Source organism: Argopecten irradians, chromosome 12 (assembly GCF_041381155.1).
Source record: "Argopecten irradians isolate NY chromosome 12, Ai_NY, whole genome shotgun sequence".
Taxonomy (NCBI): domain Eukaryota; kingdom Metazoa; phylum Mollusca; class Bivalvia; order Pectinida; family Pectinidae; genus Argopecten; species Argopecten irradians.
In genome coordinates, this window is record NC_091145.1 from 40,174,158 (window position 1) to 40,196,629 (window position 22,472).

Consider the following 22,472-nt stretch of genomic DNA (forward strand, 5'->3'; position numbering starts at 1 on the left):
CTTATTTTCATTAATCAGAAGTCCTAATGTCATGATATTAGCCAGTGACAACAAAACAGTGCCAAAGTGACAGAAACAACTACTTCTCAATATCCAAAAAGCCAAGAAAATTAGGCCAGTTCTTCAAAAGATGATCGTTAATTCCTTTTCAATGACAGATTTTGATAAAAAAAAAATCTTTGCAAGCTTGACAAAGTTAATGAGTTTATGCCTTGGAGTGTCATTCACATAACAGTATTTCCCCTTACTCTCTCTCTACTAGTTATACCTCACTCAATGGACTAAATTTGTCATAGACATCCTGGGGTGAAAGGGATAATTATAAACTTTGATCCTCGGTCACTGTAACCAGGAAGGACAGGGTCTTATAACAGAGCAAAGGTCTTCTGCTGAAGGGAGGAAATCTATTGGTTCATATTGGTCTGTGACATCATGGGGTAAAGGAAGCCAATTTTACATAAATTACAGTCATATACACATGAATCTTCGTCACTATACAACAGGATATTGATGTTTTAAGCATCAAAAAGTTGTCAAACATTATTTCATTGGCACCAGCAATAACAGAGGTCAGTCAAAGCTAATGTGCAATTTGTATGAAATGGGTTGAAAATTGTTGGCAAAAACATGAGGGTACCGTTATTGGGGGAGGCCCCCCTAAATAGGGAAAATATGGTACATAAAAATGTAGTATTTAGGCATGCCTTGATTGTAATTTAATAGTTGGTAAAGCACTGACTTTTACATTTCAAATTGCAGTTTCCAAAGGAAGATGTTCAGTTTTCACACCCGGGGATGGCGATTACCGTGGCAGAACATGTGGCGTTTCTGAAGAGATGTTCAGTGACAGAAGTATTGCATGCCTGTCGACAGAACACACGGACGATGTACGGGGTATAAGTAACCTCGTAGTGTGTTAGATGTGTCCGAGGAAGCATCATTCACTGTGTATGTGGTGTTACCAGGAGATCAAATATTCACTATGCTGTTTGAAAAGTCTAGTTGTTTATGCAGGTTTATATTTTCGCAATTTTTTCATACTGAAACTAGAAAAATAATTTTCAGTTTTTATCTGCCCTTGTGGGATAGATATTGATTGTGACGTCATATGTTCTGAAGCGTAACATCATATTTTTCAGAGAAAACAATGAGGATTTCGCTCACAAAATAATGACATCACAATTGATATCTACCTTCAAGGGAGATAACTCTGTAATATGCAAAGATGGAATGTATGATTCAATTATATATCAATACCTTATTTATCAAAATTTCACAATCATATCAATGTTCTGAGAAAATGCGAAAATATGATCCCGTGAGATTAACTGGCTATCCAGTATTCTGCTGTTATCATTTGTGCTTTGGCTGTCTCGGGACTCATATGTTGATAAATACAAGTTGAGTATTTCGTAGGCTGTGAACTGGCAGTTTGTTTAGATTCCTTCGTCGTAGGCTGTGAACTGGCAGTTTGTTTAGATTCCTTCGTCGTAGGCTGTGAACTGGCAGTTTGTTTAGATTCCTTCGTCGTAGGCTGTGAACTAGCAGTTTGTTTAGATTCCTTCGTCTTAGGCTGTGAACTGGCAGTTTGTTTAGATTCCTTCGTCGTAGGCTGTGAACTGGCAGTTTGTTTATATTCCTTCGTCGTAGGCTGTGAACTGGCAGTTTGTTTAGATTCCTTCTTCGTAGGCTGTGAACTGGCAGTTTGTTTAGATTCCTTCGTCGTAGGCTGTGAACTGGCAGTTTGTTTAGATTCCTTCGTCGAAGGCTGTGAACTTGCAGTTTGTTTAGATTCCTTCGTCGTAGGCTGTGAACTGGCAGTTTGTTTATATTCCTTCGTCGTAGGCTGTGAACTGGCAGTTTGTTTAGATTCCTTCGTCGTAGGCTGTGAACTGGCAGTTTGTTTAGATTCCTTCGTTGTAGGCTGTGAACTGGCAGTTTGTTTATATTCCTTCGTCGTAGGCTGTGAACTGGCAGTTTGTTTATATTCCTTCGTCGTAGGCTGTGAACTGGCAGTTTGTTTATATTCCTTCGTCGTAGGCTGTGAACTGGCAGTTTGTTTAGATTCCTTCGTCGTAGGCTGTGAACTGGCAGTTTGTTTATATTCCTTCGTGGTAGGCTGTGAACTGGCAGTTTGTTTATATTCCTTCGTGGTAGGCTGTGAACTGGCAGTTTGTTTAGATTCCTTCGTCGTAGGCTGTGAACTGGCAGTTTGTTTAGATTCCTTCGTCGTAGGCTGTGAACTGGCAGTTTGTTTATATTCCTTCGTCGTAGGCTGTGAACTGGCAGTTTGTTTATATTCCTTCGTCGTTGGCTGTGAACCATATCATAACTAGGAGTCTCTATGTATATTGTGCTATAAACTTTTGTGTTTCCTTTTAGTGCCATGTTTAGTGTCTGGGTAGTAAGTATAATGTTTACCTTTTATCATTTATTCTCAGAAAAGCGTTCACATGTGTACTTGATTTCCTGAGAAATTTATAATACTCACTTCAGATATTTGTGCAATTTGATCACTTATTTTTGGGGTAAGGGAAAAGAGTATGTTATGTGCAATGGTTTTATGTACTAGCTTTGTTTCAAGTTAATAAGGATATAATACATGTATATATACCCTACCATTATACAGATTAGTACTAGAATTTGAACTGAGATTGAGTTAGTTACATACTGAAATTGCTTACTCTAGAATTAAAGTTGCTTCACTGGTGATAAATAGTTATTTTTCAAAATAAGGAGCTGACAAATTAGTATTATTCTTCGGTTACAAAAGTTGATTACTTTGCCCCATTACTCTCATTGGAAAGTTTTAGCTTCCTATCTTACTTAAAGATAAAAATATTTTTTAAAATTACTTGTGTCCTGAAAAATTTCTGTGGTGTTTTGTCCTATATGGAATGAGTTGCTGATTGCGCATACACCAAAAGCAAAATAAATTCTTTCATATTATTTTTGTGTTTATCATTAAACATTAAACGGTTGAAATTACTTCCTTGTCCCATAATTAAACATGTGTATACATGATTAAACACCAATTATTGTTCACATGATGAGTATCATTTATGCTCTGTCGGTGGTGGAGTAAGATTTTATCTGAGATTTTCTGCTACCATTGAATACACTAATGTTAACACTCCGATTCTTAAACTGTGGAACGGAAGTGGAACTCTTCAAACGAGCAGTTGCAAGAAGCAATTTGATTGGTCAGTTGATTTAATTAACCTATCAGATTGTTTCTTGCAAAACTGCTTGCTTGAAAGATCAACTTCTGTTCCATAGTTGATGCATAATACGCTACTTGGATACTTGGTGTCCTGTTTCATATTAAAAACCCGTAACTTCGCGTCAAAAATCTGGCATACATTGCAAAAAGAGGATTATCAATTAAGGTACGTTTATTAAGCGAGCGGACACTCAATATTTTCGTCAGATTTGGTCTAATTTCAAAGTGAATTGGAGCGTACCCTCAACTTCCGGTTCATGGAGTGTCTTACCTTGTTCATATAGTAGGGGTAGGTTATTATATTTTTCCAAAACCAGATGCAGACGCCTATTGTTTAGAGCTGAAATTTAAAGTTTAACACCACCTTTGTCTTCAGTCAGATTCACATCACTTGCTTCATTTTTACTTACCTTAAACAATCATTCTTTTTAGATACATATATGTGTTAAGTAATACTATTTGAACATGTCCTTTTGATTTACTTTGGGTTTAAACATTTTGTATAGCCTTAATTAGACTGTATTATGATAATTTGTATGTCCTTTGACTATTCCAAATATTGCCCTTTGACTATTCCAAATATTGATTTGTATTTCAAATGATATTTTGTATGCTCTTTGACTATTCCAAATATTGATTTGTATTTCAAATGATATTTTGTATGCTCTTTGACTATTCCAAATATTGATTTGTATTTCAAATGATATTTTGTATGCTCTTTGACTATTCCAAATATTGATTTGTATGCCCTTGACTATTTCAAATGATAATTATCCCCCGCCCCACGAAGTTGGCGGGGGATATACAAATGGGTTCCGTCCGTCCGTCCGTACGAATGGTTTCCGGAGCATAACTCTAAAACCAGGAGAGATATTTCCACGAAACTTCATACATACATTGGTCTTATGGTCTAGTAGTGCCTTTTGCTATTTTTAGGTTTTCATTTTTTGCATTTTTTCTGTAACCATGGAAACATTGCTGAAAATATCATATTTTTGTACCAGGTTCGTTTCCGGAGCATAACTCTAAAACCAGAAGAGATATTTCCACAAAACTTCATAGACACATTGGTCTTATGGTCTAGTAGTGCCTTTTGCTATTTTAAGGTTTTCACTTTTTGTACTTTTTTCTGTAACCATGGAAACATTGCTGAAAATGGCAGATTTTTGTGTAAGAATCTTTTCTGGAGCACAACTCTAAAACCAGCAGAGATATTTTCATGAAACTTCATAGACACATTGTTCTTATGGTCTAGTAGTGCCTTTTGCTATTTTTAGGTTTTCATTTTTGCACTTTTTCCGTAACCATGGAAATATTGCTGAAAATATCATATTTTTGAACCAGGTTCGTTTCCGCAGCATAACTGGAAAACCGGTTGAGATATATGCACGGAACTCCATAGGCACATTATACTTATGGTCTAGTAGTGCCTTTTGCTATTTTTAGGTTTTCATTTTTTGCATTTTTTCTGTAACCATGGAAACATTGCTGAAAATATCATATTTTTGTACCAGGTTCGTTTCCGGAGCATAACTCTAAAACCAGAAGAGATATTTCCACAAAACTTCATACATACATTGGTCTTATGGTCTAGTAGTGCCTTTTGCTATTTTTAGGTTTTCATTTTTTGCATTTTTTCTGTAACCATGGAAACATTGCTGAAAATATCATATTTTTGAACCAGGTTCGTTTCCGCAGCATAACTGGAAAACCGGTTGAGATATATGCACGGAACTCCATAGGCACATTAGTCTTATGGTCTAGTAGTGCCTTTTGCTATTTTAAGGTTTTCACTTTTTGTACTTTTTTCTGTAACCATGGAAACATTGCTGAAAATATCATATTTTTGTAGCAGGTTCATTTCTGGAGCATAACTCTTAAACCAGCAGAGATATTTCCACGAAACTTCATAGACACATTCTTTTTATGGTCTAGTAGTACCTTTTGCTATTTTTAGGTTTTCATTTTTTGCACTTTTTCCGTTACCATGGAAACATTGCTGAAAATATCATGGTAAATGGTAAATGTTACTTTGCAAAACTCCACCCATCTTTGTGTATATAGTCTAATATAAATGTCAAGGCTGTATACCTGATTCAACAATTGCAGCCCCGCTCTACTTGAATTATACTCCATCTTTCTTTAGCTCAACTTCCTTTTTCCTGGGTTTTTTTCATACACATAAGTCTCCACAATTAAACTTACTTCAGCTTTGATATCTCCATTGGCGGGGGATCTGAATGACTATGTCCTTGTTTGTATGTCCTTTGACTATTCCAAATGATAATTTGTGATAATTTGTATGCCCTTTGACTATTTCAATTGATAATTTGTATGCCCTTTGACTATTCCAAATGATAATTTGTATGCGCTTTGACTATTCTAAATGATAATTTGTATGCCTTTTGACTACTCCAAATATTCATTTGTATGATCGCTGACATTTTTGATGCTAATTTTATGGATTTAGATTACCCCCAACGTTAATTTGAATAATTTACAACTCTCCCAAATTTTATATGATTCATAGAATGTTCCTTGTTAATTATGTGTTCTTTGATTTACTTGACCCGAGGCAAACCATCCAGGTTTCATTTACCAGGTAGAGTTGTAATTATATGTTTGTTACCTGGCCAGTACTAGTGATGTGGATTTCAAGTTTACCGTTTTTGACTTGTAAAAATTTATAAGTCTTCGACCTGATAAGAACTGTCCAGTATCCAATATAGTGTGGTAGTCACAGTCCATATTTAATATTTATGACCCGAGACTGCCTTCTTCTTTTTATTTGTATGAAATCAAACTGAAAGTTGTGTGGGTATTTAGATGTTGTCTCTGCAAAGTCAAAGTATTCCTTCATCTTCAGCCTCCTTGTAGTTTTCATACAGGTACAGATGTGCAAATCATAACTCGTCTCTCAAAATTTCAGTACAACTACTGGTTTGCTGAAAGGTTTGTATGATTTTATTTACCAAGGTGGGAAAGCCTTAAATTTTATCAAGCTTCTTCATTTACTAGTCAACTCCATCCAATATGTATAGGAAAAATGAAATCAAAACTTAAATGACTCCATGTGTATTATGTTTAGTGTCAAGTGTTTTTGATTTATAGTTCATTGTTGAAAATCACATTCCAAAAAGTTAGAAAGTCAATAACAAAAACTTGTGTGATTTAATGATAGACCTAGTGCTGTAAATTTTCTAATGTTAAACTTTGTTGAATAAAAAGATGTTCTGATATTGTTTAATGACTTCAGGTTTTATTTTGACAGAGTAAAGGTTTTCATCTTCAGACATTATGTGTCTACTCTTAAGTAATACTGAATTTCAATGAAATGTTAGTCATACTGAGCGACCTTATGTCTTATTCTGACTGATGTTTCATGCATGGCATTCTTAAATATTCCAACTGATTTTACATTTTTCTAAAAATGTATGGGCAATTTTCATTGGCAAAACAAATACTGTTAATTATACCCCCAACAATGAAGTTAAGATGGGGTATACTTGAATTAGGTTGTCCGTGTCCATCTGTGTGTGTCAGGGCCACGGTGACCGAGGGGTTAAGATGTCCTGATATATTACCGCAACACCTCCACCTCTAGGATTGGGGTTGGAATCCCATGTAGGGCAGTTGCCAGGTACTGATTGCTGGTTAGTGATTTTTCTCCAGGTATTGTGGCTTTGCTCCACCAACAAAACTGGCACGTCCTTATATGACCCTGGCTGTTAATAGAATGTTGAAAAAAACTAATAAACACCTAGCCTGGCCCCTGATGCTCTATATGAGATCTCAACTTCAACGGTGGAGAGAATGGAGCGAATCGCCATTAGGAACCTAAGGAAGTGGTTGGGAGTCCCTCCAAGCTTTACTGCAGTAGGCTTATACAGCGGAACGGCAAAACTCCAAACTTCCTCTCTCTTAATTAATTGAAGAATTAAAGACAGGCAAGGCAAGACTCATCATGACTTTAAAAGAGTCAAAGGATGACAAGGTGCGGCTAGCAGGTGTAAAAGTACCCACTGGCAGAAAATGGTCAGCATCCAAGGCAGTCGATGAAGCGAAGAGCAGGTTGCAACACATAGATATTGTGGTAACAACTGCAGTAGGAAGGCAGGGCCTAGGGACATCAAAACACACTCTCTTGAAGAAAGCTGATATCACAGAAAGGCGGTCATTTGTACAGAAGGATATAAGAAGTAGGGAAGAAGAAGAAGACAGACCAAAGCAGTGGAACTAGGTGTTCAGGGGGCCTGGACAAGGTGGGACACAGAACCACGGGTTCTATCCTGGACAGAAGTCTGGAAGTACCCGCAATTCCAACTGCATTTTCTCCTCCGATCTGTGTATGATGTGCTACCAACACCAGCAAATCTTCATAGATGGGACCTTGTGGAAACACCAGACTGCCCTCTGTGTGGACAGAGAGGAACTCTCCAACACATACTCACCTAATGTCATGTGGCCTTATCACAGGGGAGATATACATGGCGCCACAACCAAGTCCTTAGGGAGATGGCTGATGTTTTCGAGAAAGAACGGAAGAGCATCAGGTCCAGTCAACCAAGGTCCAAGCATACGCAGATTAGGTTTGTGAAGGAAGGTGAAACAAGGACATCCAGATCTGAGAAATCAATCGGAATTATCGGCCAGGCAGGGGACTGGAGGCTGGAGGTAGATATCAACCAGAGATTAAATTTCCCGGATATTGTTCCCACTAACCTCAGACCGGATATGGTTCTATGGTCACCAGGAATAAAGAAAGTCATTATCGAACTAACAGTCCCATGGGAGGAAAGGTGCAGTGAAGCACATGAAAGGAAGAGGGCGAAGTACGAGGCACTGCTGACGGAATGCAGGGAGCAGGGCTGGCATACATGGAACTACCCTGTTGAGGTTGGATGCAGAGGCTTCCCCGCACAGTCTGTATGGAGAATGCTTTCTGCATTAGGGTTGTCGGGCAGGACCAAAAGGACAGCAGTGCAGAGAATGGCTAAGGCAGCAGAACGATCTTCATGCTGGGTGTGGATGAAGAAGGACACCAGTAGCTGGAAACCCACCACCGACGCGCAGTGACTGATCATCACTGTGGACCCCCCAAAGTCGAAACACCCAATGAGGGATGGCCTCGGCTGAGGACGCCGGCGGTGCTGCAGCATACCATCACAGCTGTATTTAGGTAAAACCAAAATGTCCTTCTGTTTGTAGACACAACTTCTGTCCAGCAAACACCTCCTTAACTACTAGACAGATTTTGATAAAATTTGGTAAACAGAACCCTGACATAAAGGGGAGTTGAGTAAACTATATAGGGTTCTGCAATGTCGCCTATTAATTGAGTTACTACTAAATTTGTGCGTGGGGGGTGTATTAGTCGTCCACTCTTTAGACTATTCTAGTTATTTAACTGTTCACTTGCGTTAACATCCTATTGTCATTTAACACCTCACCTGTTTGTGTGTGTGTGTTTCCGGGAGGCTGTAGTATATTTTGCTCGTGAACCTTCCAATGCTAAATAATTCCAGGTAAATATCAGAGCTGTACTAAAGGTGTCAACCCCATGTGATATTTAAGTGGAGCATGTATCGTAACCTACGTTTAATGATGTCAGAAAGATATATAGTCTGCTTTGCTGATCTTAAACCCAAAATACATATCGAACCGACAGATCAGTTGTGTCCTGATCCACTCAGCAGATAAGGAGGTGATAAAACTATAAAATATCGGAGCATCAGTAAAATGTCCTTCCTGGTGTGCTTGTACGTGTATTCTGTATGCACTTCACCGATGACCAGGCTGTGTGATTATCCTCTTTCTATATAGGTGATGTTTACAAAAAATCTCTATTGTACTTTGTGATGTTAGGGTGTATATTCTATGTATGGTCTTCACCCGGTTTTATAGTTACCCTCTTTCTATATAGGTTCTGTCATCCATTCGATAACGACAGACATTAGTGATGACATTGCAATAACACAGGTGATTTCTGGGATCAGAAATAAAGAATTGGCCTAGCAATAAAGTCCCAGACTGTTAGACCATTAAGACACGTAATGGTCCCACAACCTGTATATACTGACCATACAGCTAATCTCAACGAGATGAGGAGGACCTGTATATACTGACCATACAGCTAATCTCAACGAGATGAGGAGGACCTGTATATACTGACCATACAGCTAATCTCAACGAGATGAGGAGGACCATACAACTGCCTTTTGGTCTGTATCCTACAAATGTGAGGTTCATGGCAGCACAACATTTAGTCCTGAGATTTTTTCTGCTAAGAAAAACTGAATATGACTCGTAGGAACATATTGTCTTTTACACATGATTTAACTTTCGGCCTCAAATTATTGTAGCTGATACCATCACTACATTTCATACTTTAATTGACATATTTTAGAGAATGACCAACTCTCAAACTAAAGGTATTCCTCTACACCCGACACCATTTCACCTTTTTAATTGACTACATCTGACGATTTCTGTTGGCGTTCGTATAAATCTTTTGGCGTCTTGTCATTACCATGATATTGTACTTCTTCAATACAAATTAGTTCTATCTTGTATCTTCTAAGTGTTACTTCCATTGTGTTCCGTAGTTATCCGTATTGTGCTTTGTGATTTCTACAAAACGTTTTCCATATTGTACCAAGTAATTGTTGTCCGTTTTGTGCTTTGTGATTTCCACAAAACGTTTTCCATATTGTACCAAGTAATTCTTGTCCGTTTTGTGCTTTGTGATGTTTGCAAAACGTTACCTACATCTTTCTTTTTAGCTCAATGTGAGCTTATGCGATACCCTGGCGTCCGGTGTCCTTCGTCCGTCCGTCAAAATCGACTTCTCCATAACTGCTGGTCAGAATTTAACAAAATTTGACTTGTAGCATCCTTATGGGGTACTGACTGAAAATTGTACAAAAGGGGTCAGTTTGGCTATTTTCATATCAACTACTTCTTCTCTTAAACTATGCATGGGATAGCAACCATAATGCAATGGTAGTGTCCTTATAGGGTGGGGTTTCAAAATTGTACAAATGATGAGGCTGACCCCGCAGGGGCATGAAGGGTGGGGTCAAAAGGGGTCAATTTGGTTATTTCAAAATAGACGACTTCTCTGAAACTAAGCATGGGATAGCAATCATAATGCAATGGTAGCACCCTTATAGGGTGGGGATTTAAAATTGTACAAATGTGATGTTCGAAAACGTGATCCATATTGTACTTTTTGATTTTCGCAAAGCTTTGTCCGTGATTTCCGCAAAGCGTTATCTGTATTTTCTGTGAGTCACGAAACATCCTTATTGTACTTTATGACGGTTGCGAAGTGTTCTCCTTCTTTTGTTTTGCGATGTTTTGTTCGCTATGTTTTCTTTGTTCATTAAATGTATTATGCTTTGTTTGATTGATTAAAGTCCTATTAACAGCTATGGTCATGTAAGGACGGCCTCTCATGTATGCGGTGTGTTTCATGTATGTTGTGTGAGGTGTGTGTTATGGGAGACTGCGGTATATTCATGTTGTGTCTTCTTGTATAGTGGAGCTGTTGCCCTTTTTATAGTGCTATATCACTGAAGCATGCCGCCGAAGACACCAAGCAACACACCCCTCCCGGTCACATTATACTGACAACGGGCATTATGCTTTGTGACATAAGTCCATGGAGTGATATCTTCCTTGACTTGTGGTGTTAACTTTCTGATGACGTGCTTACTACCTGTTTTGGGGTCTTAATCGGTTCATTATGTTTCCTTATATTAGCAATGGTATGTTGTTTAAAAATGATTTAGTGAATAATTGCTTCCCCATTCTGCTTTAATGACTTTCTGTTATTGCTAATGGCCTCGCTTACATCTTTACATTGCTTTGTTTTATAATTACAATATTTCAGGGGAAGTGACATCGGTGTCTGTTTAATATCATCAACTTATTTACACTAACAATCGCTTGTTTTTTAAATGTTCGTATATATCATCCATACATATTAAACTGCCATTCAAAGGTTCATTGTGTCGTTTTGGCAGCTCTACAATGTGACTTTATTTACTGTGACATTGTGACGAATAACGGAAATTTGAATCACGAAGGACAGGACATGTATATAAATATCACGTCATTTCGCAGGTATAGGTTGTTTAACGGTTCAAGTGTTGACATTGTAAATATACCCAGGTAGCGTTCCTCGTCTTTGAGAGCGACTACAAAGTTCGTATCCCGGGAACACATGCCAGGCGACCATCTAGTTTGTGTAGTTACTTCAGCATGTGTAAGTTCTGGACACTACCTGTTTATCTTATTTGACAATCAGAATGACAATTGTAAACATCTCTCTTACACTATCGGCTTTATATGTGAAATCGATAATCGATATTCCTACATTAAAGACATGATATAGGTAAACTGTACATAAATCTAGGTTCAGATAACGCAAGACATCGGAGCACTCTCGGTGTATTTCAGGAACATCGACGAACCATTGAACTTCTAGCAACCACTTTACTAAAACTGCAACTTGGTTGCCTGTCATGGAATTTCTGCGTGTGTTGTCAGTGGTGTTGATTCGTACGGAAATTAGGTAAACTTTGTTTGTAATAAAGAATCAAAATAGTTATGAATAGAGAACAGAAAAAGAGGATAACACAGAATATCACGTGTTTGAAGGAGAGACTAATCGACCTTGACCCAATCCTCGACCTTCTGATCGAGAGGGATGTTCTGACCATTGACCACAGGAGTAGGATCGAGCAGATCACTAGCCCGACCCCCCAGAGGAAGTTTAACGAGTTTATATCGGTGCTGCTGGCCTCCCCCGAGCCCTCGGCCTACCATGTGTTTATAGAGGCCTTACAGGATGAGAGACATTACTTTATTGTGGATAAACTACAGAACACCGTCGTCAAGGAGGGTGAGTACCACTTTCTGTACATGGTGTCCACATTCAGTGTAATAGTTGAATGTCATTGACTACATTCAGATGTAGGTAATGCTTATAGCATAATAAACCTCAATGCTGCTGTTTTTGCCTGAGGAGACACGATATGATACCCGGGCCCACTTTCATGAACATTTCTGAAATTTAGGGAATTCTTTACGTCAAAATTTCTTAGAGGAAAGGATTACAGAAGTTAAGGAACCTTCCTAAAATATGTAATGCTTTCCTATGGAAAATTTTAAGTTAAGGAATTCCTTAAATTTAAGGAATGTTCGTGAAGCTGGGTCTTGATCGAGGCAAATAATTAATGCATTACCTCGGACACCATGCGGCAATGTCAGTATCCTTTATTCTGGATAAGAGCAATGTTTATAATTAAGTTACTATTGACTAAGGTCTGCTGCTGTTTACTATTATGTTATTGTATTAAGTCTAGAAATTGCATGTCTCCAGTTGATGGATGAGAAGTGGTGTGTTCTAATGCTTATGTAGCATTTGTAAAGCCCTAAATATACTATAATAAACTATTGTATGGCGAACTTTAGTATTGTACACAGGTGTTAACACCACACAGGTGAGCTGTTACCGTTATTATCATTTCAGAGGTTTATAGAGTGTAATCAAATATCAGACAGGTGAAAGCCCCCTATATAAATCTGCTCTACTAGGGTTATGGTTTGCGATTATATATGCGAAATGCATGCAGATTTTCTGAAAAGTACGTATGCATACATGCATGTAGGTTAGAGGTGACGTATTTTGGTGCGCCCTAGAATTTTTGCGTTGTAGCATGGCTAAGCTCGTTACTTTTATCTGTATTTAGCAGAATATTAATAAGAACATGCAATCTCAAAAATGTGTTTGCTTTGAAATAATTACAAAATATACTGTAAGGTATAGAATTTATACCTGTAAGTACAAAATATACTGTAAGGTATAGTATTTATACCTGTAAGTACAAAATATACTGTAAGGTGTAGTATTTATACCTTTGACGTCGACTGAATGACAATTGTAACTCGCAATCCAGAAACCGGACGCTTCCTTCGTGATTTTAGTTTCTTTTGTCCCCTTTCAGCTTAGACCAAACACATCTGATAATCATGTCAATGTGGTGTTCTTAAGGTCCTGTAAGTAAAGGTTATAGAATGGCCTTTGAGAGGTTGGAAGTACGGTATATGCAATAAATACCATTATCTCACTTTCTATTGTTTGTTGTTATGAAGACAGAATTCCTTTATTGTTATTAATTTACCGTCCTCTGATTCCTATTAAGATCATTCAACTCTCTCATTTTTTATACAACGTGTGGCACTTGTATATAGCTATCTGCTTCCTTCTTTAAATGCATAATCATCCCATTTAAAGTAGTTTTAAAAAAGTATATTTTTGAAAGTCACTGCACGTACTTGTCAAGACGGCAACTGTCATCTGATGCTACAAAATCGTGGAATTTAACTGTATTCACAATTATTTCTGTAAGAATTTTCCTACTTTGTATCTAGAGTTTCGGTGACACACTCCTGCCCCGATATCGTTTGACATCTAGCACCACTACAGTGGCACTACTCCCTTATTTAAGCATAGCACAAGTCATGTCCTCTGGTTTAACCATATTCTGACTGGAACTTCCCAGTTCTAAAAGGGCTAACGCATTGTGTTGATACTACGACAGAATCGTAGATAACAACCACTCAACTTACTGGTAATGGCAGTGATTTATTTTCTCATAAACATAACAGTTGTGTAGAGAATGTAAAAATTTCATTCATTTCACAGGTCACAAAATCTTATTTCTCTAGTCTAGTTAAATTATTCCATAGGCATCTGCTAAATACAACTGACAATTTCACAATGTAGATTCTTAGTTTAAAGTATTAAAACATACCGTTGTCCTTTCAGCTCTGATGTAGCCGTTACTTCAATAACCTAAAGTTTTAAGCGTTTTCAACATTTTACTGATATACCCCAGATACAAAATACGTACAAAGGCACTATGGATACCAATGTACAGATATAATATAGCCATTATATTTTGCCATTCCACTAAATATATCGCTGATCAGATACTAGTTGTCAGAACCTTAGGACCCTACACAGCACCGACTTGGACAGTTCAATTAAAGCTCTCATGTTACAATTACTTCGCGTAACTGTGGAAGTTCAAAGATACATTTCACACTGTATATATTTATGTATTATTGAATGAATGTACAAAACCAATGAAAATATGTTAACCCCCTTTCCTAATATACAACTTATAAAGAATTACGCAATTTATAAAACAGTGAAATGACCACAGTTCTAAACTTGGCATACAGTATTTCGACATAAATAGAAATCCTCGTAAAACTGATTGGCTGTGAAGTCAAAAGTGATAAAGAATTGGAATGTGTATGCTCATGGTGCCGGGCAGTGACGGAATACTTGAATAGAGTTTCATAACACTGTCGCAGTTTATAGTTGGTTACGCTGGGCTATGTACTAGAACCGTAATACTGTAGATTTATGCTACATGACACACCACCGGGTCTAAGGTAGACTTAATAAGTAAATCGTTAAAGTTAACAAAAGGTATATACAAATGAAAAGTGGCGTCTTTCGTTACCTGTACACAACTTGTTACAAAATTGGATGTAAGTTGTACATGATTATTATATGATTGATGTAAGGTATGATATAATGATATAGTGTGTGGTTTAGAAGTGACCTTAATTAACACGTCGTATATTGCTATGACGTTTTTATATGACAGTTACCATGATGATGTTGTAGGTCCGTACATGAACTCCAGACCTTCCTCCTACATACCCGGAAGTCGCGAGCCGAGACCTCCTAGTCGTCAGCTAAGCAACAGTATCCAGGTAAAATTAATTGTCTGTTCCTTGTAGTAAACAGCTCAACGTCCCTTTCATCCAAGTATGATTATAATAAGCCAGAGAATGATACTGTTGGCGAAGTAAATGAATATTTCATAAACTGTGTTTTGAAATCAACTTTGGACAGTTATTACACATATCAGGAGATATCAACGAGACACTACACATTATTCCATAACACGTTCACAACAACAAACATACAAATAGAGCAAACTTTACCAGAGCGGATGAAGAACTCATCACACACGCCATATAGTTTGCTAATGATAAGCCTAAATGACTGAAGCCAAGAATAGTTACGAAGATAACAGACAATTCGTGAGCTACAGAATTATTAAATTGATTTCTGACTGATATATATTTGCTTCATTGGTTTGTTCCAGACGAGAGTCGTGAATGATGGCGGCGCTGCAGCTTCCGGTCCACACCGCACCAATACAGTTGTCCATCACGATCTGGCCTCTCAAATGAATAACGTCTTGTCGGAATTCTGTCAAAAAATGACGGAAAACTTCGCCGTCCAGTTAGAAAAGGAGCGACGCCATACCCAGGAAGACATGGATAGACGAATGGAGGAGAGGTTTTCTGTGTTTCAGAAAGAGTGGAGTGATCAGAAAGAGGAACTACTTCAGAGGAATGAGGACGCGATCAACCATCTCCAGGAGTGTGTGGACAAGTTACACGAGTCTAATCAGGAGTACCAGCGTCTCCGGGAGAAGTATGAACAGCTGAAGGACATGCAGCGTGATATACGTGACAAGGAGAACGAGAGATGGCAGAAACTCACTCAGTCCAACATGGACAATGTGCTTCTACGGAAGGAAAACGACGAACTGCGTCGCAGAATCACCGGACTCCAGGACCAGGTTCTAGATCTAAATGGGGAAGTGCGAGTTGCCAAGGACAACGAGCATCAAGATAGAGTGGAGATAGAACGACTGACCGCAGAAAACGCGAGACTGGAACGAGAATTGGAAGAAAAGGGAAGAGAAGCAGAAAAAATCCAACGAGAAGCTGAGGAGATGTATTGTAGACTTCAGACAGATATGTTGACACAGAGGAAGGCTTACACTCCGGACGGAGACGAGTACAAACAGGCACTGGAGAGACAAAACACAAAACTAGACGCAATATTCGCCGCCATGGATGACCTCAAATCCCAGGAAAAGAAGGTCATGGTTCCACGTACAGTGACAATAGGCGGAAACGTACGAGGTTCGAAGGCAACCAAAAAATAATAGTTAAATCAAAACAGTGTGTTATCGATAAAACAAATGGACTTCTTAGATGTGTTCCTGTGTGCTTGTGGGTTTTAATCAGAAAAATCTCCGCTTTAATTGACAGATTCCCCTTCTTTAAATTTTAAGGGAAGTTTTTAACCAGATTGTCTACCATGCCAGATAAATCATTTGCCCCCGAGTCAATGATTGGAGACACTATGGAGTTTTCCTTATTAATGTAAACGATTTACTTACGGTTTTAGAGTTAATAATGAATCATTTTTCTCAGTACGTCCAACTATGAACTAGTTATATTTCGGGATATCAACCGATACACTGGCTGCGTCGCATATTTGATCAGTTATTGAGATTCTTCCTGTAGTTGTACGCATACAAAAATGTTGTTCAATACGGCGGCGCCGTGAAATCTAGCTAAATATCGCTAACGCTAAACCAAAAGGGTGTCGGCAAAACTATGTTACATTTAGTTTCTTTGTTATCTTCTGAATAGAGGCAACGGACAGAAATTAAATATTTTAAATATTGAAAATACCATAATTAAATTTAAAGCTTTATTAAAATCTACTTATTCACAGATTCAGGAAGAGCTATTGAAAAAAGGCGCGTTACACTAGTAAGGTTAGCTTTAGCGACTCAGTTATGTCACATAACTGTATATGAAGTTAACACTGTGAGGCGATTCTTGGAGTAATATATGGAATGCATTTATGAACTACAAACCCATATTCCACACTTTAAACTTTTAAAACAAATCGATTCCAGTGATGTGATCCACGTGTTCCTGAAGAGCATACTTTCTGTATCCATTGTCTGAGCCGCTAAATATCGACTTCCCTAAACACACATTAAGTCAGATTGTCAGAACCATTCGAACCAAATATTGAAAATGTCTCGTAATGCAAAGAAGAGCACATTATTTCTAAATGAACAGGTATGTACGTACGCGATGGGGATCAAGAAATGTTCAAGGTGTCTTCATCAGCTTTAATCTGTCTAACCTATACTTGGAGCCTTTAGCCCTTCGTTCTTGTTTCGTCCCTCCGACGTGCTCCGTATTCATTTTCGTTACTATATCTACAGGAGTCATCCTCCATTTTCACTTGTAGGTTTTCTTCAACAGTCAAAACTCAATCTGACCGCCTGTCGACCATTATTTATGTTGGGGGTTCTATTCCAAGATATTTTAACCCTAATACTTTCGACAAATGGAACCTAACTTAGATTTGAAACTGACTTCTTTATTGGAATAGCGATATTAAAGGCCCACTACCTTCCCGAAACGGCGTTTAATTTTTAAAATTGGAAAGTAAATCGATATCGATAATTTTGTAGAGTCGCAAAAGTTATCAACTTACCGTAATACTATATCATCACCTCTTGAACAGTTTAATTAAAATAAATAAAATGTTAATTTCCATAACACGGGTCGTATTATGTTTCCCGCCGTCGTCCTAAATACCGCGCGGTATTTGACTATCACTGCGCCAGACGGCAAAACAGCAAATTGGCTTTCCACTATTTTCATATATTACGCAGGAAATCTTGCATATGTTTAGTGTTGTAACCTCATCTTAGGCCATCGGTATATATTTTCTGATGTTATTAATGTTTTTAAGACACCTTTAAATTTTGCTCCGGAAAGGTAGTGGGCCTTTAAACAAATAAAATATTTACTGAGTAACAGATCGAAGACGAATGTTTATTCAAATGATCCGCACGTTCAACTGCAAAGAAACACAACTTAGATCTAAAACATGACGAACAAGTCGGGTAGGTGGCATTTTTGGTCGGGTAATGGCGGATGCCAACATAATTGCGTTAGCGTCGTTTTCATTTGTATATTTAGACCGAATATCACACACAAGAGTCCAATCTCAAAACTTACTATTCCCAAATTTGGTTCGTTAAAAAGAAAAACAAATAGCGAGGATAATGTGCAACATATGTTGTTGTCATTCTTTATCTTTGGGAATATTTCTCAATCTTCCATATTGGTTCCAGCTTGGAGCTGTTCCAACTTGGGAATACGTACGTTTGCACATATTTTATATTTATGAAACTCGCCTCGAAGTTTTTATTTTGCTCGCCAAGACTTATTTAGACAGATGTGCGAAATGTACTACATAGTCGTATCTTTTGGTAATGTAATTCCGCGCATCTGTCTAACTTTCTTGTTTTTGATTATCACTCGGATTCCAACAGCACTATCCATTGTACATTGTCTTATTTACGGATTCCAACAGTACTATCCATTGTACATTGTCTTATTTACGGATTCCAACAGCACTATCCATTGTACATTGTCTTATTTACGGATTCCAACAGCACTATCCATTGTACATTGTCTTATTTACGGATTCCAGCAGTACTATCCATTGTACATTGTCTTATTTACGGATTCCAACAGCACTATCCATTGTACATTGTCTTATTTACGGATTCCAACAGCACTATCCATTGTACATTGTCTTATTTACGGATTCCAACAGCACTATCCATTGTACATTGTCTTATTTACGGATTCCAACAGCATTATACATTGTCTTATTTACGGATTCCAACAGCACTATCCATTGTACATTGTCTATTTACGGATTCCAGCAGCACTATCCATTGTACATTGTCTTATTTACGGATTCCAACAGCACTATCCATTGTACATTGTCTTATTTACGGATCACAGCACTTACATTGTCTTATTTACGGATTCCAACAGCGCTATCCATTGTACATTGTCTTATTTACGGATTCCAGCAGCACTATCCATTGTACATTGTCTTATTTACGGATTCCAACAGCACTATCCATTGTACATTGTCTTATTTACGGATTCCAACAGCACTATCCATTGTACATTGTCTTATTTACGGATTCCAACACAGCACTATCCATTGTACATTGTCTTATTTACGGATTCCAACAGCACTATCCATTGTCATTGTCTTATTTACGGATTCCAACAGCACTATCCATTGTACATTGTCTTATTTACGGATTCCAACAGCACTATCCATTGTACATTGTCTTATTTACGGATTCCAACAGCACTATCCATTGTACATTGTCTTATTTACGGATTCCAACAGCACTATCCATTGTACATTGTCTTATTTACGGATTCCAGCAGCACTATCCATTGTACATTGTCTTATTTACGGATTCCAACAGCACTATCCATTGTACATTGTCTTATTTACGGATTCCAACAGCACTATCCATTGTACATTGTCTTATTTACGGATTCCAACAGCACTATCCATTGTACATTGTCTTATTTACGGATTCCAACAGCACTATCCATTGTACATTGTCTTATTTACGGATTCCAACAGCACTATCCATTGTACATTGTCTTATTTACGGATTCCAACAGCACTATCCATTGTACATTGTCTTATTTACGGATTCCAACAGCACTATCCATTTACATTGTCTTATTTACGGATTCCAACAGCACTATCCATTGTACATTGTCTTATTTACGGATTCCAACAGCACTATCCATTGTACATTGTCTTATTTACGGATTCCAACAGCACTATCCATTGTACATTGTCTTATTTACGGATTCCAACAGCACTATCCATTGTACATTGTCTTATTTACGGATTCCAACAGCACTATCCATTGTACATTGTCTTATTTACGGATTCCAACAGCACTATCCATTGTACATTGTCTTATTTACGGATTCCAACAGCACTATCCATTGTACATTGTCTTATTTACGGATTCCAACAGCACTATCCATTGTACATTGTCTTATTTACGGATTCCAACAGCACTATCCATTGTACATTGTCTTATTTACGGATTCCAACAGCACTATCCATTGTACATTGTCTTATTTACGGATTCCAACAGCGCTATCCATTGTACATTGTCTTATTTACGGATTCCAACAGCACTATCCATTGTACATTGTCTTATTTACGGATTCCAACAGCACTATCCATTGTACATTGTCTTATTTACGGATTCCAACAGCACTATCCATTGTACATTGTCTTATTTACGGATTCCAACAGCACTATCCATTGTACATTGTCTTATTTACGGATTCCAACAGCACTAACCATTATACATTGTCTTATTTACGGATTCCAACAGCACTATCCATTAATTTGTACATTGTCTTATTTACGGATTCCAACAGCACTATCCATTGTACATTGTCTTATTTACGGATTCCAACAGTACTATCCATTGTACATTGTCTTATTTACGGATTCCAACAGTACTATCCATTGTACATTGTCTTATTTACGGATTCCAACAGCACTATCCATTGTACATTGTCTTATTTACGGATTCCAACAGACTATCCATTGTACATTGTCTTATTTACGGATTCCAACAGCACTATCCATTGTACATTGTCTTATTTACGGATTCCAACAGCACTATCCATTGTACATTGTCTTATTTACGGATTCCAACAGCACTATCCATTGTACATTGTCTTATTTACGGATTCCAACAGCACTATCCATTGTACATTGTCTTATTTACGGATTCCAACAGCACTATCCATTGTACATTGTCTTATTTACGGATTCCAACAGCACTATCCATTGTACATTGTCTTATTTACGGATTCCAACAGCACTATCCATTGTACATTGTCTTATTTACGGATTCCAACAGTACTATCCATTGTACATTGTCTTATTTACGGATTCCAACAGCACTATCCATTGTACACATTGTCTTATTTACGGATTCCACAGCATCCATTGTACATTGTCTTATTTACGGATTCCACAGACTATTCCACAGCACTATCCATTGTACATTGTCTTATTTACGGATTCCAACAGCACTATCCATTGTACATTGTCTTATTTCGGATTCCAACAGCACTATCCATTGTACATTGTCTTATTTACGGATTCCAACAGCACTATCCATTATACATTGTCTTATTTACGGATTCCACAGACTATCCATTGTACATTGTCTTATTTACGGATTCCAACAGCACTATCCATTGTACATTGTCTTATTTACGGATTCCAACAGCACTATCCATTGTACATTGTCTTATTTACGGATTCCAACAGCACTATCCATTGTACATTGTCTTATTTACGGATTCCAACAGCACTATCCATTGTACATTGTCTTATTTACGGATTCCAACAGCACTATCCATTGTACATTGTCTTATTTACGGATTCCAACAGCACTATCCATTGTACATTGTCTTATTTACGGATTCCAACAGCACTATCCATTGTACATTGTCTTATTTACGGATTCCAACAGCACTATCCATTGTACATTGTCTTATTTACGGATTCCAACAGCACTATCCCATTGTACATTGTCTTATTTACGGATTCCAACAGCACTATCCATTGTACATTGTCTTATTTACGGATTCCAACAGCACTATCCATTGTACATTGTCTTATTTACGGATTCCAACAGCACTATCCATTGTACATTGTCTTATTTACGGATTCCAACAGCACTATCCATTGTACATTGTCTTATTTACGGATTCCAACAGCACTATCCATTATACATTGTCTTATTTACGGATTCCAACAGCACTATCCATTATACATTGTCTTATTTACGGATTCCAACAGCACTATCCATTGTACATTGTCTTATTTACGGATTCCAACAGCACTATCCATTGTACATTGTCTTATTTACGGATTCCAACAGCACTATCCATTGTACATTGTCTTATTTACGGATTCCAACAGCACTATCCATTGTACATTGTCTTATTTACGGATTCCAACAGCACTATCCATTGTACATTGTCTTATTTACGGATTCCAACAGCACTATCCATTGTACATTGTCTTATTTACGGATTCCAACAGCACTATCCATTGTACATTGTCTTATTTACGGATTCCAACAGCACTATCCATTGTACATTGTCTTATTTACGGATTCCAACAGCACTATCCATTGTACATTGTCTTATTTACGGATTCCACACAGCACTATCCATTGTACATTGTCTTATTTACGGATTCCAACAGCACTATCCATTGTACATTGTCTTATTTACGGATTCCAACAGCACTATCCATTGTACATTGTCTTATTTACGGATTCCACAGCACTATCCATTGTACATTGTCTTTATTTACGGATTCCAACAGCACTATCCATTGTACATGTTTTTTAGATTCCAGCAGCACTATCCATTGTACATTGTCTTATTT

The 22,472-nt window shown here is 37.6% G+C and overlaps 4 protein-coding genes across 4 annotated transcripts in view; 3 read left to right on the plus strand and 1 right to left on the minus strand.

The window, feature by feature from the left end:
- LOC138305167 (uncharacterized) overlaps positions 1-6,465 on the plus strand; it is a 38,786-nt gene extending 32,321 nt beyond the window's left edge. The window contains exon 8 of the mRNA XM_069245586.1: positions 760-6,465. Coding sequence (XP_069101687.1) covers positions 760-900 — 141 coding nt within the window. The 3' untranslated portion in view covers positions 901-6,465. The remainder of the gene's footprint in view (positions 1-759) is intronic.
- LOC138305101 (variant surface antigen E-like) lies at positions 1,325-3,503 on the minus strand. Its single transcript, XM_069245501.1, has 2 exons — positions 3,495-3,503; positions 1,325-2,314 (listed from the first exon to the last, which is right to left on the minus strand). Exons 1-2 carry the CDS (start codon positions 3,501-3,503, stop codon positions 1,325-1,327), a joined length of 999 nt encoding a protein of 332 aa, XP_069101602.1.
- Positions 6,466-7,738: 1,273 nt separating the features above from the next.
- Positions 7,739-8,299, plus strand: LOC138305102 (uncharacterized). Its single transcript, XM_069245502.1, has one exon. The coding sequence runs from the start codon at positions 7,739-7,741 to the stop codon at positions 8,297-8,299; it is 561 nt and encodes a 186-aa protein (XP_069101603.1).
- Positions 8,300-11,285: 2,986 nt separating this feature from the next.
- On the plus strand, positions 11,286-17,959 carry LOC138305168 (golgin subfamily A member 6-like protein 22). Its single transcript, XM_069245587.1, has 3 exons — positions 11,286-12,131; positions 14,934-15,022; positions 15,421-17,959. Exons 1-3 carry the CDS (start codon positions 11,837-11,839, stop codon positions 16,273-16,275), a joined length of 1,239 nt encoding a protein of 412 aa, XP_069101688.1. The 5' UTR covers positions 11,286-11,836; the 3' UTR covers positions 16,276-17,959.
- Positions 17,960-22,472: the final 4,513 nt, after the last annotated feature.

What these genes read in the sequence shown, in the direction of transcription:
- LOC138305102 (XM_069245502.1), top strand. Translation starts at nt 7,739, where the DNA reads ATGGCTGATGTTTTCGAGAAAGAACGGAAGAGCATCAGGTCCAGTCAA.
- LOC138305168 (XM_069245587.1), top strand. Translation starts at nt 11,837, where the DNA reads ATGAATAGAGAACAGAAAAAGAGGATAACACAGAATATCACGTGTTTG. An exon ending in GAACACCGTCGTCAAGGAGG is followed by an intron (nt 12,132 to 14,933) that starts GTGAGTACCACT and finishes ATGATGTTGTAG; the next exon opens with GTCCGTACATGAACTCCAGA. An exon ending in AGCTAAGCAACAGTATCCAG is followed by an intron (nt 15,023 to 15,420) that starts GTAAAATTAATT and finishes GGTTTGTTCCAG; the next exon opens with ACGAGAGTCGTGAATGATGG.